Source organism: Ischnura elegans, chromosome 2, assembly GCF_921293095.1.
Source record: "Ischnura elegans chromosome 2, ioIscEleg1.1, whole genome shotgun sequence".
NCBI classification, from domain to species: domain Eukaryota; kingdom Metazoa; phylum Arthropoda; class Insecta; order Odonata; family Coenagrionidae; genus Ischnura; species Ischnura elegans.
In genome coordinates, this window is record NC_060247.1 from 138,704,009 (window position 1) to 138,721,347 (window position 17,339).

A 17,339-nucleotide genomic window follows, 5' to 3' on the forward strand; every position below is an offset into this window, starting at 1 on the left:
CATTTATCATCCTGAAACCACGCTAGTTATGTGAAAATGTATCGCACATTCTATTTTTATATAATTCGTGGAAAGGCAGCCATGAGAGCACATGAAAAATCGTAGACACATATATAGAAGGTTTAGATATAGAGTGGTTGAGGTTTTAATGGTTTTAGGACAGCACCAACTGCTGTTTTAATTTTTCCACCAAATTTCCACGTGGGTTCCACGTTGATTCCACGACCAAAAACACGTGGTATCCACGTTAATTCTCCACGTGGGTTCCACGTGGTTTCCACCACCCATTTCTCACTGGGATAGCGCTTCTATCAATTTTGGTGCCTCAAAATTCCTATTATATACATCCGTAAACTAAACAAAATTTTTTATCATGAAATGAAAATAACAACTTGCAATAAAAAACACAGTAATATTTTACTTCTAAAACGTTAAGGAAAGTGTGTTCCGGCACTGCTAATTTTGCCATGACACCTGCATTCTCTACTTCCCAAATAATAAAATTCATCCACCTATTCCAGTGTTTGTTTCCCTATTTTAATATTAGTCTTGATTTTTCTCTTCTACTGAATAATATCTTGGTTCTCTTAGTGCAATTTCTCAATTGATATCTACCTATTATCCTAAACGCATTTACAGGAGCTTTCGTCACATCCTTGTTGGATTCTGCTGTGTCAGCTATGTCATCGACAAATTGTAGCATGCTAATCTCTCTCCATGGATATTCACCTATGATGCCTTCTCTTTGATTTCATGGATGGCTTTGTTGATGTAAACATTTAAAATTATGAAAATGCACAGCCTTGTCTCAATCCTTTCTTTTTATTCTTACTTCTTCACCACAGCTGGGTTCTGATTTTATCACTGGTATTTGGTTTATGTAGACACTGTGGATGATTCTGGTATAATTATAAAGAGCTGCAGTTTTTTTCAGGATTCTAAGCATTGAATTCCTATTCATGTGATCAACTGCCTTCTCTAAGCCCGCAGACACAACGAATATGGGCTTGTACTTTTCCATTTTATTCCTTACTCACATCGTAAGAGCCAATATGGGTTATCTTGTGCCTTTGCCTCAACAGTTCATGGATTCTAATTTAGCCCATCCTTACCCAGAGCTGATTCCGGGAGAAAGTAAATTTGAAGACTTCTCATTTTAAAAATGTGAAATTTTTCTACTCTTTGATAGTTATAGTGTGACAGCTACATATTTCACCATTAAACTTTGGAGCACAAAAGAACACGTAGTTTAAACATTTCCTGAATAGAGCTGAAAAATATACATTTTTGATGTTACTTAGAAGCAACATTGGCTTATAATAGGTTAAAAACAAATACATACACCAAAATTCAATATTTTTTTGTCACTTTTGTAATTTTGTAAACCAATACCAGATTTGCATTCATCTCCGTAAAAACCAACAAATCTTAGCTAATCAAAAGTCCTGGCAAAACTTAATTTTGCCATAACTGCAAGCTGTCTAGATAAAATATACTGAAATGCATGACATGTATGACGGTGATGTGTGCCTCAGTTAAAGTCCAGCATCTATCACCCACTTTAAAGCACTCTAATGTAATAACTTTGCTCATCTATCAGACTATGAGCCTATTCTATCCATGAGACAAGTATGCCATCATGGCACATGTATAGGCTATATGTACATATACAGTCAATAGAATATCCAGATAAAAAAAGAGCAAACTGAATTTTCAAATTCAAAGCTGCTGTGCTCAATCTCAATCTCAATGCAGTTCCCACATTTATGAGATATTTATAATAAGCTAAGAGAAGCAAGAGAATAACACCTTGTGATGGCCTCAGAGCAAATCTGAGCGTTGAGGTGTGCACTTTTTCATGATATGTACTATGTAGTATTGGTGGAAATCCATTTATCAAGAACTCAAGTGCGTAAGTAATGGTAAACAATGAAAAAAAAAATGATTTCTGTATGCTGTGCAAGGGATTGGGTGATTCCCCACTCCACAACATTGATCGTTATGTGTGTGTCCATATGTGCATAGATCAAAAATGTTGTGTAAACGCATACTCCAGCTAAAAGGTTTGCTCCACCTTTACCCTACTAAAGACAAAAATATGCGTCTGGACGTTTCTTGACCCGGGAGATGAAAGCCACAAATTTTCGTCAGAGATTTTCCTTCGCAGGTGAACAAATGCCGAATATATACAGTAGATTTTGGTTAATGTGTCCACCAATTACTTAGGGCAGCCATTACTTGCCGACCTCGGTGGCGGCGGCGTAACGTTCTCGCCTACCAAACAAGAGGTTGCGGGTTCGAGTCCCGCCTGGGTAGGTTTCCCCAGTCCAGGGCATGGTCGTTTGTGTACGTTTACTTGTTACATTTGTTGAATGCCCCGGTGTAAAATGGCCAACAAGAGCTGTATCCGGTGGTTTGGGAATAAAATAAAAATAAAATAAAAATAAAAAGCTTTTTGTTTCCAACATCTTGCACAAAATTCAACTGACTCATGTGGTCTATCCCCTCTCACCCATTTGCACTACACAACTGAGCTATCACCATCAGAAGAAGTTGAGAGGGCAGAGAAGTGAAAATTGAACTAACTGCCCATTACTCCGGAATATTTACATTTGCAACACCGTGAAACGGGGCTGACTTACCGAGCAACACCAAATGGCTTTCTTTGTAGCAGTGATGTAGGTCTAACGGGTTTAAAAAAAGCGAAGGATCACATGTTTTGTGTTGCTCAAATTTTTCGGGAACTGATAAAAATACTCTGCCGGTTATTGGGAAAAGGTACTTTAAAGGGTTAAGAATTAGCAGTTAACCAGTGGAGTACCACGCAAATAGCAATGCATGAATGACTGCGAGCCTCTTTATGCAATGGTTGACCAGTTGGGATAAAGAATTAGCACAAAATAAGAAAGGTTCCACTTGTACTTGATAACTGTGCAACACATCCTAATAGCTCAAGTGATTAAAAAAATATTCAGTTGAAATTCTGCCCCCAAACAGACCATCCTTGGTGCAACCATTGGATATGGGATCATAAAAAATTTGAAAACACCTTGCTGCGGGAAATTAGAAGATTGTAATCTAGAATCAAGACAAAATAACCTGACATCGTCATCCACCGCCTACAAAGTTCAAGGGTGAACATTCTGCAGGCGATAAAGTTCTGGCTGGAAGCTGGCAAGATGTCACCTGTCAAACATTCAAATTTTTTTTTCATTGTGGTTTCAAACATTCCAACGCAATTTTCAACATTCTAGCATAATCTGAAAGTGAATTCAACTCGAAACTGTACCAAATAAAAAGCGATGAAGAATTCGATAACATGGACTACAATTTGAACCAATGAAAATTGTGAAGATGGTATATTGTTGAAACCATATTATACAGGCAACATGGTGAAGCTGAAGGTGAGGATAGGTTCATTGAGGGGTTACGGCTTTTCTTTACGCTAGAGGGTAGGGAGGGTAGTGACGAAGGTAGTGCAATGTTGTCACTGGATGTCTGTGCTGATTTTGTTCAAATTTATTCGATTTTGTGAGAATTTATTAGACAAATTCCTTGCATGAGGGGATATGATTTGAACACTATGTACTCGTATTTTTATAAGTAAATGAAATATGTATTTAGGAATCACATTCTTAACTAATTACCCATGAGTTTTTCTTTAATGATTTAGTAAAAGGCATTCATCCAGCGTCGTCTGAGGCTGTGACAAATAGTTTCAACTAAGGTTTACAGCATTCTTAAAAGTTTTAATTATTCAACTATTCTAGCTGATTTATTAACCATATTGATAGTATAATAAACGTAGTTTGCCTAATTGGGGCAGCCGCTTAACTGGGGCAAAGTGTGACTGTCCAGATATGTCCCTATTAACTGGAATCTACTGTACATGATGCCTAGCTCTCCCCTTTTTATGACGGTCGCAGGTGTGCGATGATTTTTTTCGGGACCCGACACTGCGGGGCTTAGGCCTTACCCTTGAAATCCAGGAGCAGATACCCGGACCCCTCATTCATATTACCTTTCTTAGCGGTAAGTGACCGCGGTCATACAATTGTTTATCTAGTCATTTTGCAAAATAAATATTTTTTCCTTTCTCAAAAAATATAAACTAAGGGCCGTATTAATAGTCCTTCCCCTAGGGCTCCCCTAGGAGCACCCTTCCCAAGGGACTCCAAGGGGAATCTTCAACATTGGTATTAATAGTCGTCCCCTTGGAGTCCCCTAGTAAGGAAACTCCGAACGTGGTAACTATGGGCCGTAACGACAACAGGTGTTTATTTACTTTATTTTATAGGTGTTTTTGTACAAAGAACTTGAGATAGCGGCGCGAAATGCTTCGTTTTCAGCAACGGAGAAGAAAATATTGTGAGATTTGATTGAAAAATATAAATGTTCCATTGAAAACAAGAGAACGGACAGCGTTCAATGCGAGGCGAAGAAGAAGGCGTGGCTAGCTGTACGGAGTGAGTTCAACTGTCACCGCGATGTCGTTAGAAGAGATGTAAAATAACTGAAAAGGTAAATAAAAAGGGTATGCCAGTAAAGGTAAGTTTAGGATGTCTCTTTCAGGTATTTATCTGCAGGTTAAATGATTTTACGTAGTTGGTAATACAATGTTGAAGTACATCCTCGCCTTACCGGATTCAGCATTTTCTGTCGAATTCATAATAAGATTGCAGCATACCATTTTAGCAACAGAATATTTGAAGTAAAGAAAGTAAAATGTGCATTCATTCTGAGAGGATCCAGTAATGTGGGTTGGAGTAATATGTGGAATGTATTACGGTATGAGGTTTTACGTGCTGATGGGAGCATATTTATTTGCCTATTGAGCCTGAAAAACGGTGTTTCTGAAATGCGGGTGCTTTTTTTGCTCTTGCATTATTTACTATTGGCTGTATTAATTTCTTTGGTGTAATTAGATGTGAATTTGCTAATTTTAATCATAATGAATAATAGTCCTTAATATGCCTTGAAAATTAGCTGGGGTAAATAGTGCTAGTGTTTTGATAGCTAGTAATATTGCATTATTAACTTAAATGATATTAACCGTTGGACTCGGTGCAAATTCTATCGAAAATTATTTAAATAGAAGCTTTGGGAGGCTGTGGAGTAAAATTTATAACCATATAAACGACATTTTAATATAAAAGTTTTCGAAAAAAATATGTCGTTTAAGTCACAATGCTACATTTTCTGTGATTTAAAAAAAAGTTGAAAAATGATCATGCTTTCAGCTCTGTTTATTTATTTTTCCTACAAAATGATGTATGATATATTGTTGTTAATTTATAATTGGTTCCTGGATGCTTTCAGCCAATACTTCCTTGGACATTGCTGAGAGGGAGTTAAGGGCCAGGTTGGAAATGATGGAAGAGGAGAGGAACTATTTACGAAGATTGTATGAAATGAAGATAAAAAGATCCCTGGAGAAGGACAAAATAACAAAAGATAGACTGAGGCAAGCTGTGGCTGCTAGAAAGCTGGCGGAAGCACAACTGAAATAGTTTTGTGGAAACGTGACCCCTAATTTGTAAATTTTATTTTTATAAAATATATTTACAATTTTTAAAATTTGCATATAAATTTATTCCTTCAACTCGTTAATTCCTATCATGAAAGCATGAGATAATGGCTGAACATAAGGAAATCGGTGCCTGTTATTAAGGGAAATGGATTTGGAACAAGTTTTGGTATCTAGCAACAGCCAATAAACATAATAGACTACAAAGTTGAATAGTGGTAGGTCAAGGTACATAATTTGCACTGGTGATCAAAAGCTCCAAGATACAAATTTGTTGTGGCACAAACACTGATAACTGAGACTGAGGAGGTAATGTTGCGGAATAAAAACCAGATATGTGGCCTTTGTGTTTAAGTAATTGCATTCCCAAGATCGAATAATACAACTAGTACGCAGTTGGATAGATTTCCTGGTTCCGTCCGCGCTGTCATTTTGATGGCGACGTTTCACCAACTGTGCCATAGATGTCCTCAGGCCAGGCTGATATGGAGAGTGCTCCTGGTTGCCCGATGTTTATACGGTGGCGCCAGACTGAGGGAGCGCTTGACCGTCGCTGATTGGTCCCCATACGGGGCAGGGGGGTCCTTCTGGGGTCCAGAAACAAGCGTTTCCAGGTGCTGGAAAGAGTGTAACTGTCTTCCCGATTAATATTTTATGGTCTTTTGGTACCTAATTTACACCGATTCTCTGATTATTCTACTATGATATATAGCATTTCTTTGGCCAAGATTTTTGCTTTATCAAAATTGATTTCATGACCTGGCTCTGACAAGACATGTTGAACAATTTCTGATTTCTCTTCTTGTCTATTCTTCAGTGTTCGAGCATGTTCTTTTATTCAGCATTGTATGGCCCTTTTAGTTTGATTTCACACAGATGTATTGAACCTCGTATACACTCTCTAACCTGGGATTCACTAAGGACCGACGAAATGAGGCCGCACCATCTCAAGCAGAGGCCCTCTCACGGCTTCCTTAGGAAACCGGTACCGGTGCAGGAACTCTGTATCTCTAAAAAAATCGAATGGATTTTGGCCATCACGAATGTAAAACTTCTTCAATCTCAGATGTTGGTTCGCCAATTTATCGAGACGACGAACAAAGGTCTCCAGGCTGCCCATCCTCGTCAAAGATAAACCAAATCACGGGTAAATGGGAAAATATGAACGTATATAGTACAGCGAAGAGATACACAGGAAAAGGTTGAGATGAAAGGGATATGGTGAAATTAATGAAAATGGATGAAAACTAAATGATTTTTGAATGGGCGAATGAGCAATGTGACAGAATGAATAAATGGTATGGTATGAATTAATATGGAGGTGAATAAAGGCATAAATGAGTAACTTTTTAACGAGAGCACAACAGCAACGAACGTATTGGAACAAACTGCAACATGAAGTCAATAAAATACGAAAGCAACTAAAGATTTCTGCTTACAATTCCAGTAGTAGGGGAGGGTGGGGCACAGTGAAACATGGGGCAGGGTGAAACAATTCAAATTTCCCTCCTCCTGACAATTCTATGAATTAGTGCTCTCTGTGTTATATTAAGGAACTAACACCACAACAGCTGCTGCAGTCTCATGGCTTGTGCTCTTCTAGTCTCCTGTTGATGGATCAAAACCTATTTTAAGGTGAGAAAAGTAAATAATTCCAAAGAATTATTTCACACTGACAAACTTTTCCTTTTCATGGGAAATCTTAACTTATCATTGTATTTACTGTTACCATTTCTTAAGTTTTGGAGACCACCAAACATATTTCTATATCTTCATTTGTTTTCATGCAGTAAGTTTATTTATTCAAGATGGCCTGGTGGGGCACACTGAAACAAGATAAATGGGGCACAGTGAAACATGTTTCACTGTGCCCCATGTCTCATTTAGGAAGAACTATTTGACTTGAAATATGCAGTGTGGATTACTATAGTAATTATTATTGTTATTCTGATGGAATTTCATTATTTTCAGAATAAAGATTCCAAAAATGAGGAATAGAATAAGAAAGAGCCATATTGGATCCTTCACAGATGGTGAAATGCGCGCTGCAGTTCATCTTGTTCTGCATGAAAACTATTCAATCAGGAAAGCAGCCAAAGAATGTAATGTCAATTATGTAACACTCAGTCGGTATGTTTATTTGTTTTTTGCATGTGAACATCTTGTAACATTGAAAGTTTTCTGAAAATTTTTTTAAATTTCAAATAAACAGTAAACGTAAACTGACATTCAAATTTTCCAAATAATAATTTTGAAAAGATTCTTTTCAGGTATGTGAGTAAGCAAAAAAAGGCTAGTGATGAAGGGACTGGTGAACATGTTCGCATGACACCAAAATATCAATCCAGATTGATTTTTACAGCTGAACAAGAAAAGTGCTTGGCTGACTATTTGATAACATGCTCAAAACTCTGTTATGGTCAGTCGACTCGTAACACTCGAGAGCTAGCTTATGAAATGGCAGTGGTGAACTCTATACAAGTGCCAAAAAACTGGCATGATGACTCTGCTGCAGGTTTAGACTGGCTACGATTGTTCTTGAAGCGAAATCCAAATTTAAGCATTCGGCAGCCTGAAAACTGTTCTCTTTCTCGTTGCACATCATTTAATGCACACACAGTGAAAACATTTTTTGACAATCTTGGTGCAGCCTTAAGACGTTCAGAATGTTTTGGTGATGGTTCCAGAATATGGAATCTAGATGAAACTGGTACCTCAACAGTCGTAAATAAGTCTGCCAAGGTGATTGCAGAAAAGGGATCCAAAGGGGTAAATAATGTAACAGCAGGTGAAAGGGGAACTCTAGTTACTACATGCTGTTTTGTGAGTGCATCCGGAAACACCATACCCCCTGCATTTGTTTTCCCAAGGGTCAAGTTCAGTGATCATATGTTGATCAATGCCCCTCCTGGCTCTCTTGGACTGACATCGAAAAGTGGTTGGATGACAGCAGAAATATTTCCTGAAGTTATTAAGCACTTCATCAAACATACAAAAACAAGTAAAGAAGACCCTACACTGCTAATAATGGATAATCACCAAAGCCATATTAGTATACAAGTAATAGATTTGGCAAAAGAGTATGGCATAATGATTGTGACTCTTCCACCTCATTGCAGTGCCAAATTACAGCCCTTGGATGTTTCCTGTTATGCTCCATTTAAGACCTATTATGCCGCAGCAGTTGATTCCTGGAACAAAAGCAATCCAGGTAAAGCTCTTTCCATCTACCATATTGCAGGATGCGTCAATTTTGCCCATCAAAAGGCTATGACTCCAGCTACTATTATTAATGGATTCAAAAAAACTGGAATATATCCATATAATAGGCACATTTTCACCGAGGCAGATTTCTTGAGTAGTTCTGTAACAGACCAGCCTTCTCCTGAAACTGAAGAGTGTGACTTATTGAGCCAAGAATTAAGAGCAACTGCAAGTACTTCCAGTTTAAACAATGGTCAAGGTGAAGATAAAAGAACTTTTCAAAGTCCTGCTCAGTTCAAGGGCTATCCTAAAGCCGCTCCAAGGAAAAATTCAACCAGGAAAAGAGAACCAGGCAAAAGTATGATCATAACAGACACACCAGAAAAAATCCGTATGATGGAAAAGAAAAATACAGCTATAGGAAAAAAAACTTCTGAGGCAACTAAATCATGCAGAAGTTTATTTAATGCCAATGTTGCCATTGATAACTGTGAGGGGCCCCATCAAAATTCAGACACCACGTCAGAGGGAGGACTTTCAAACCCCTTGGAAGGTAATGAGGATATTTTAGAAGGTTTTGGAAATAAAGTAGGTACAGTAAAAGTTGGTGATTATGTTTTGATTGAGTTTTCATCGAAGAAAAAATTCTACTATGTAGGTAGAATAATTAAAGAAGCAAGAAAACACAATGGCGCTGAAGTTACATATTTACGAAAAAGTTCCAAAGTGCCAAATTCATTTTTTTTCCCACATATTGAAGATATAGCATCTGTCAGCATGAAAGACATTAAATTAGTTTTACCACCTCCTTCTTATCGCAAAGGAACTGCAAGAATGAAAAGGTTTATTTCATTTAAAATTTCATTTGCCAATTTAGATGTTCGTTAAGCTTCTAATTATCACTGACTAAGGTGCAGTTTGTTTCATGTTTTTTAATCCATTACTGTATTCATGCATTGTGAGTTTCATTCTAGTGAAAATATTGCCAAAGGTAAAAATAAATGGTATTATAAAATCTGAAAAAATGTGTTTCACTGTGCCCCATAAGTAAAAAAGGCCCTGTTTCACTGTGCCCCACACATGGGGCACAGTGAAACAATTGACATATCACTACAAAAATTGATGTAAATCCATTGCTTTTTTAAATAATTCCATTTTTTAAAGTAGGAATAGTGAAGAAAATGACAAGCACCATTTATATATTTTCATTGTTATTTTATTTTCAAAAGCAATGTTTTTATAGGCAAAATAATAATTTTTGTTTCACTGTGCCCCACCCTCCCCTACCTGTTTTCTCCGCTTCATGCACATGTCGCAAGGTAAGGCTCACTCCGCTCCCATTGTAGGGGACTGCAAGGGGGCCCCTACAGCCTAGGGGACGACTATTAATACCAGATTTGGGCGTGGGGGACTGTAAGGGGATACCTAGAGCTAGGGGACCCCTGGGGGTCGACTATTAATACGGCCCTAAGAATTGAATTATTTGTCTTCCAAGCAGCATTTACAATTTTTAAATGAATTCTATGATAAATATTAACTTATATCTCGATTTCAGTATAAACATCAACATGGAAATTGTTGCTGCATTAAATGCGTTTATATTGACGGTAGAGTTTCATTCCAAATTTGGCAATTCTCAGGATAAAACTAGGAATTCAATTTGAAGTCTGGAAGTTTGGAACCGTGAGCATAACTATACCTCCCACTCACGTGTAAGGCATGACTATGTTTAGACAAGCCAATGACTTACGTTACATCAATTATTTTCCATCTCAAAACTCTTTCTTCTAAGAATCCTCAGGAAAATTCATAAGAATTTTAGAAAATGTGTGCCAATTTGTATGTCTTCATTTATGCTATCTGTACGTTGAATTTATTGCCTAAAATGTTGTTTATCCAAAATTATTTTTTCAAATTGGATTAAACCAAAATTGACTGAGTTTTTGATCAAATTAGCAAAAATGTTTCTCTGAAAATCTTTTCTTCTACTTATTAGTTTTATTTTTTACTTCCCAGGTGCTCTGTTATTATGTTTGAAATTCAGTTCTGAATCATACATACTATACACATATGTATTGCTTTCATAAATACCACTTGTACATATATCCCTTTTCCAACTTTTGCCTGGTAGTGTTTGCATTCATGCTATTTCTTGCATAGTATTTTGGTACATACATTTGCTATTTCTTACATAGTATTTTGGTGCATAAATGGTGATGTAATTTACATGAATTGCCGAGAAAAAATTTCCCTTACCAGGGAATGGATCTCCCAAGGGAATCACAGAACCCGAAGGATAGAGATGTGGTCTGCTCTGCGGCGTCAGAAGGAAGACCATGGGAAAGCCATTCCTTGTCCAGGAAAAATTTTTCTTATGGCAATGTTTTTCATTAATTTTTATTATGTAGTGTAGCAGCACACATTCTCACAAAATGTTTACTCTTACACAACAATGAATTACATCTTCAATAAACAAAATTAAAATACCTTTGCATGGCACTACCTGAAAAGGATAACAGAATCCACAAACATAGAACACTTGGGAGCAATTTTTAACTTTTTTGTTGGCTTCAATTTTTGAGCTGTTTCAGCTTAAAATAAGAATGATGATTTTCAAACTGTAGTTAATTTTCTTCTACCACATCAAGTTTTCTCACTATTCCTTCTGTAAGTGTGACCACACACAGCTTGATTGAACATAGGTTGCAGGAGACATCATTGCTCTCCAATTGACTGACATTAACCTAATGTGACTTTAGCCAGGTGACTGATGCCTCAGGAGGCATATGTTTGTGTAGTTATTCAGGAGATATTATATTAAGATGCAGGCAAATGGTCCGAAATTTGCTCAATAGGGAGCTTCAATGTTGATCAGGTTGCATACACTGATATTTTGTTGTCAATTCACATGCAACCATCCCTTTGAATGGATCACCTATAAATTTTGTTTGAATATTGCTGAAAGTTAAATTCATCGTTGGTTATTGGCAGGTATATGTACTATACTATGTCTGAAAGTGAGGGGTCGGAGTGCAGGAGCTCCAGGGCTAGATTCTGACGTGGATTCTTTTTACAATGTTGGCAGTGTTTAGTTTTAATCCATGTACGAACAGAAAAATTTCCTGTCTTGAATTTTTTTATTTCAATATGCAAAAATTCCACTCCATCACGCTTGGACCTTCGAATTTTCTGTCTGCCTTTGTTAGTCGGCATCAAAAGATAAACAGCAATGCACTGCTCCCAGTGCATTATAGGTGGTGGAATCCCTGTGGAACCCACGTGGAATCCACGTTGACTTGTGGATATATGATGGTGGTGGATATTGATTGGTTGGACCCACAAGGAATCCATGTTGATTTCAAGTGGATCTATGGTGATTAGTATAAAATGTTTAACGGAATTTTGAATTTGTGGAACTTAACTCTCTGGTGACATTGCATCATTTATCATCCTGAAACCATGCTTGTTATTTTGAAAGGGAATAAATTACCCAAGGCCGCATTCTTTGATGGGAAAAGTGGAGGGGGTGGGAAGTTAAATTTGTGTGCACGGGAGGTGTGTGAGTGAGTGCGTGTTTTTCTTAATTTTATATTTTTGTCTATTTCTTGTGTGTGAGTGGGTCACTGGCATGAGCGGAGGCTTCGCAAACCTGAATGTGTGCGTGATTGAGACCTGCGCGGAAATTTGTTCCTTAGAGCAAATCTGCAAGGTGCGTGAGTGAGCTGCACAATTGTTTTGTGTTACAGTGTTTTAGCTTGATTTCCCTGTTTTTTACCCCCCCCCCCTCCTGTCAGCCCTTTAACTTCCCACCAAACTTCCCACTTTGCCCATCAAAGAGTACAGCCTTGGGGAATTTATTCTCTTTCAACAACATTCTGTTCAATGGCCGTAGATTGTTCAATCACTTATTCATGCTTGTTATGTATATAATATGCATATAACACAAGAGTTCAGTTTCTACTGTGGCTTCAGTCTCCTAAAAATTTTCAGAATCTCAATGATTCACTTTAGATGCAGCACTTTCATTGTCATCTTCATTGGAACTCTCGATTGGCTGGTAATCAATATCATTGTCACTCATTTCTCCAAAGTTCAGCAGTTTTTGTATGCCATCTTGAGACCAAAGCTTTTATCTAGCCGTGATCTAAAAAAAAATATTTAAATTTGTAGGACTTATCTAAAACTACAGATTACTTCCTTAGTACTTTCGAACATTGGATCTTTCCTGAGCATTGATGTCATCAGGTTCGTGAAGGATACATACTTGAAAATATTTGCCATCACTCTGATGGCCGCGTTACTTTTGCGCAATGAGAATAACACATTGACACGGTAGTTGCGTATAAAAACCAGTATTTTTGGACTCAGTTATGTATGTGCAGCAGCTTGTATGCCTTCATGTGCATTGCACAGTAACACTTTGCCAGCATTGTACTCTTGTCGGCATGTTTGCCATAGTTTACATGGGGAAGGATATATAGGAGGGGAGGGATATAGAGGTGATAGGGGGTGGTAAGATGGGCAGGGGGTGCAGGAGAAGGAGAAAACCGGGAGGATGGACTGTCACCAGCGCGTTTCGATTGGGAAATACCGAAGGATTTTTAGGCAGGTGATAATGAACAGGAATGTTCAAATTCAAAGTGTCATCATCTGTATGCTTTCAGAATGGCAGGAGATATGCTTTCCTTGATTCCTTATGTCCACTGGTGGACGATGCAAAGATATTCTGAGGGTCAATAAGTTTTTAGGAAACACCTTTTCAGTGACCATTATCTTCAGGTTTCTTGGTGACTCAACCTGACTGATGGAAAAGTTTTCTTAGCATAGGTATGTCCTTTGGCGACCATGACAGGCAGCATTAAAAATAAGCGAAAGAATGAAAAAAACAATCCCAACCCTTGGTTTATTGATGCGGTCAATGATGTATTCTTCATTTCTCACTCTCCTTCACCAGGATTTCCCAACCCTTACACATTGGTGACTGTCCAGTGTCCACCCTTCTCTATATTCCCTTTTCACCTTCCCCTGCTATCTGCCCCCATCTCATCTCCCACATTACCTGGAACATCATTCTCTTTACAGAATCTAGATATTCAATTACACCAGTTGTAATTTCCAGCCTTGATAGCTAAAATAAACTGCTTTATTGAAGCTCACACAAACTTCATGTATGTGCACGTCAATATCCAAGGGCAGAGTTGAACACTCCCATGCTGGTGAACACTCACCTCCTGCCATACATTGAGGTGCCATGGCAAAATTAGCTGTGCCGCAGCGCACTTTCCTTAAATTTCTTTAGGAGTGAAATACTTATTACTTTGGGTGTTTTTCATTGCAAGTTATTATTAACATTTTATTACCTTTTTTTGTTTTGGTTGTGAATGTATGCATTAGAAATGTTAGGCACCAAAATTGATAAAAATGTTGTTTGACTACCATGTCTTTTGTTAACCAGTGCCGCAACGGCATTCCGACATGTTCCGGCACCGTGATACCACTGCTGCCATACATAATTGTGTTAGCTCACAAGGGCTTGTATATTTGTGGCTGTACATGTGGCTGTACATTTGAGTACTGCAAAATGATACTTGTAAAATAACTACATTTTACTATTATATTAACTCTCTCATGATGTGGACTAATCGTGTATGTGAAGGATCCATCAGACCCAGCGTGCCCGCTTATAGTTGTAAAAGTTTAAAATCACATATAAACATTGAAGCAACTTTTTTGAAATTCAATATATAGTTGGACCCATCATGCCCAGATAAGGGTTAGAGACACATTTGTCAGATTTTATTTGAACAAGGTTTGTAGGTTTGAGAAAGTCAATGAGTTTCTTGTACCATTGCAAAGGACCTTGATGAAGGTTGTACAGTGCTTTTGCAGAACTCAAATTTTACCTGGATAGTTGTATCCTTTTCGGAATTTCATGAGGATTTCTTCTTTCAAATCTCCTTAAAGGAAAGCTGATTTGTTATTGAAAGTTCTGAATTGTGGATTTTTAATGACCCCTATTGCCAGATGTGTTTGCAAAGATGCGGTTCGGACAATGGTACTACATACATATATGTATTTTTGAAGTCAAGGCTGGATTTCTTTTGTTGACAGCCTTTTGCAACTAGTCTTATTTGGTATCTGCCATCTTCTTTTATTTTTTTAAAACCCATCTGCTGGTCATTTCTTATTTTCCATTAGTACAGTAATTTTCATTCACTATTCTCATTTATTTCCAAACGTTTTCTTTGTGCATAGCTTTTTTCCACATTTCATTGTCTTTACCTTCCATGCAGTCTGTGAATATTACAGGAGCTTCTCCATTTTCATCTTCATGGTCTTAAAATTCGGTGAGATAGTCTTAGTATTTTGAGGGCCTTTTTGTTAGTCTTATCGGTCTTACATTATCAACTATCAGGGAGGATGACTTACAAAAAATATTGGGGGGGCCCAAACCGATGGTCTTGCCCTGGGAAATTTTATAAGTAGTGAGTTTTAAGTTTATTCAGCATTTTAGAAGAGTCACATGATCAACATCAGAACCCTGATAACTTGGATCTCGATATCTGGACACTCCGGGGAAAATCAACAAGCCTGACACATTTTTTCCTTGCAGCCATAAGAAATTTTTGAGGGGGCTCGGGCCCCCTCAAGCCCCATGGAGTCAGAGCCACTGTCAACTATTTCTTGATCCTCTACTGTGTTGCCTTCAGTTTCATATTCTCTGTCATCATTGTCTTCAGCAGGAGGTAAACCATTAATATCAGAAGAATGGACCACTTGGTCCGCATGTAAAGGTTCTTCGAATGTATTTCCTTCTAAATTTTTGAGATTTTGTACTGTTATTTCTGTTGTATTGTTATCTTCTAGTTGAAGGAATGTACCTATGAAGTCTATCTTTCTTGATATGTAAATTGCTCTCTTCTTGAGATTCCATACTCTGAATTCATTATGTGCATAACCTACAAACAATCCAATTCACTTCTATCTCTATTCAGTTGGTATACCGCTGTGAATACAGCAAAACACCACATTTTTTTTTTCTTTAGTGTGTTTTTGTGAAGCATAGCTCTTACTCTGTTCATGGAGGTGAAATTAATTCTTTCTGTTTTTCCATTCTGTTGAGATGAATGTGTCCCAATTTTCAACTCATTGGTTTGATACTCGCCACTATTGTCACATTAAATTTTTTTCTGCCTTAAAATTGGAGTTGAAGTGTGCTACAGCTTCATAGACACAATCTTTAAAATATGCTTCAACTTCATCATGGATCTGTATTAAGTATACTTATAGAAATTGAGTAAATAAGTCATCAAGGCATAGTAGGAAGCATTCTCTGTTCTAAGTGTCTGGTGAGATCTTTCGTCACATATCTCTACGAATGATTTGCAGAGGTCAAGTTACTGTAGTTCTCTGGTAATTGAAAGGGTGTCTGACCAATTTAGCGACAGTGCAGGATTAACAGAATACATTGTTGTCACAATGAGTTAATTTCTCGCTCACGCCAGTACACGCATTAGGTATTTTTCTTAAATCACTGAAGCTGAGATGATGACAAAGTTTATCACATATCACACACCGTGGCTGTTTGTGATACTTCACAAAGTGATTTCCCTTTTGAGAATTTTCTTTTTCTATGTCAATAACATAGAGTCCATGCTGTGTTTCTCTTTCTTCAAATTTGATATACTTTTGCTAATAATTGATTGGTGCACGTACTGTTTTCACAGTAAAACAAAAATTGTTGCCAAAGTGCAAGATTTCAAACAGAGACTCTTCAGAGAAGCCATAAAAATAAAAAAGTGGAGAAAAACAATTTTACCATGGACATCAGCCTTAAAATAAGTCATCCTTGGCTGCCCGTAATCCAGAAAAATACTCAACAACCTACTCCTCCAAACTCGTATCACCTCACCCTCTGACATACATTCCTATATATATGAATAAAAATTCCCACCTCACCAGATTTCCTTGAGAAAGCAACCAGCATTGGCTGGAAAACGTTGGGGCCACCCAAAAATTAACGTGGCAACGTAGCCCAAAAGTTTTTATTTACCATAACCTGTTGTTTATTAGTTTTTATTATATAGTATAGCAGCAGTTACTAGTCTTTCACAATTTTTAATCTTACTCAACAATGAATGTTAGATTTTTAAATACACATAACAACATATCTACAATAATACCATATACCTAATAAATTATAACTTTAAGATGTTGATAACAAGAGGCAATTTATATAAACTATTACATACGTTCATTAAAAGGAATCCAAGAAATTGATCTAAAAATTTTACCTTGCTTATTTTTAGTTCCTAGACTCAGGCCTGGAGTTACCTTGAGCACTCAAGGTCAAACAAAAAGCTATATTTACAGTTAAAAGAATATGAGGACATGATTAATCAAATGGTAATATAAGTAGTATAATTTTGCGATTTGTAATAGAATGACCTCCTTATCTCCCCCTCAAAGAAATTTAGTCAGGTCTCAAACCACCTCGTAAATGATTTTCCTGTTGATCCTGTCATTGCTAATTCCTCCTGCCCCCCCCCTAATTGGGGAATTCCACTGAAAATGGATGATTATGAGATAAAAAAAAACCTCCCCACTG

At 37.4% G+C, this 17,339-nt stretch overlaps 1 protein-coding gene across 2 annotated transcripts; it reads left to right on the forward strand.

The window, feature by feature from the left end:
• Positions 1–6,981: 6,981 nt before the first annotated feature.
• On the forward strand, positions 6,982–9,738 carry LOC124154690. Of its 2 annotated transcripts, XM_046528572.1 has the most exons (3): positions 6,982–7,162; positions 7,499–7,657; positions 7,798–9,738. In XM_046528572.1, exons 2-3 carry the CDS (start codon positions 7,515–7,517, stop codon positions 9,617–9,619), a joined length of 1,965 nt encoding a protein of 654 aa, XP_046384528.1. In that variant the 5' UTR covers positions 6,982–7,162; positions 7,499–7,514; the 3' UTR covers positions 9,620–9,738. The 2 variants fall into 2 exon arrangements, with proteins under 2 accessions (XP_046384528.1, XP_046384529.1); XM_046528573.1 differs by lacking the exon at positions 6,982–7,162 and having other exon boundaries at positions 7,567–7,657; positions 7,787–9,738.
• Positions 9,739–17,339: the final 7,601 nt, after the last annotated feature.

What these genes read in the sequence shown, in the direction of transcription:
- LOC124154690 (XM_046528572.1), top strand. Translation starts at nt 7,515, where the DNA reads ATGAGGAATAGAATAAGAAAGAGCCATATTGGATCCTTCACAGATGGT. An exon ending in AATTATGTAACACTCAGTCG is followed by an intron (nt 7,658 to 7,797) that starts GTATGTTTATTT and finishes GATTCTTTTCAG; the next exon opens with GTATGTGAGTAAGCAAAAAA.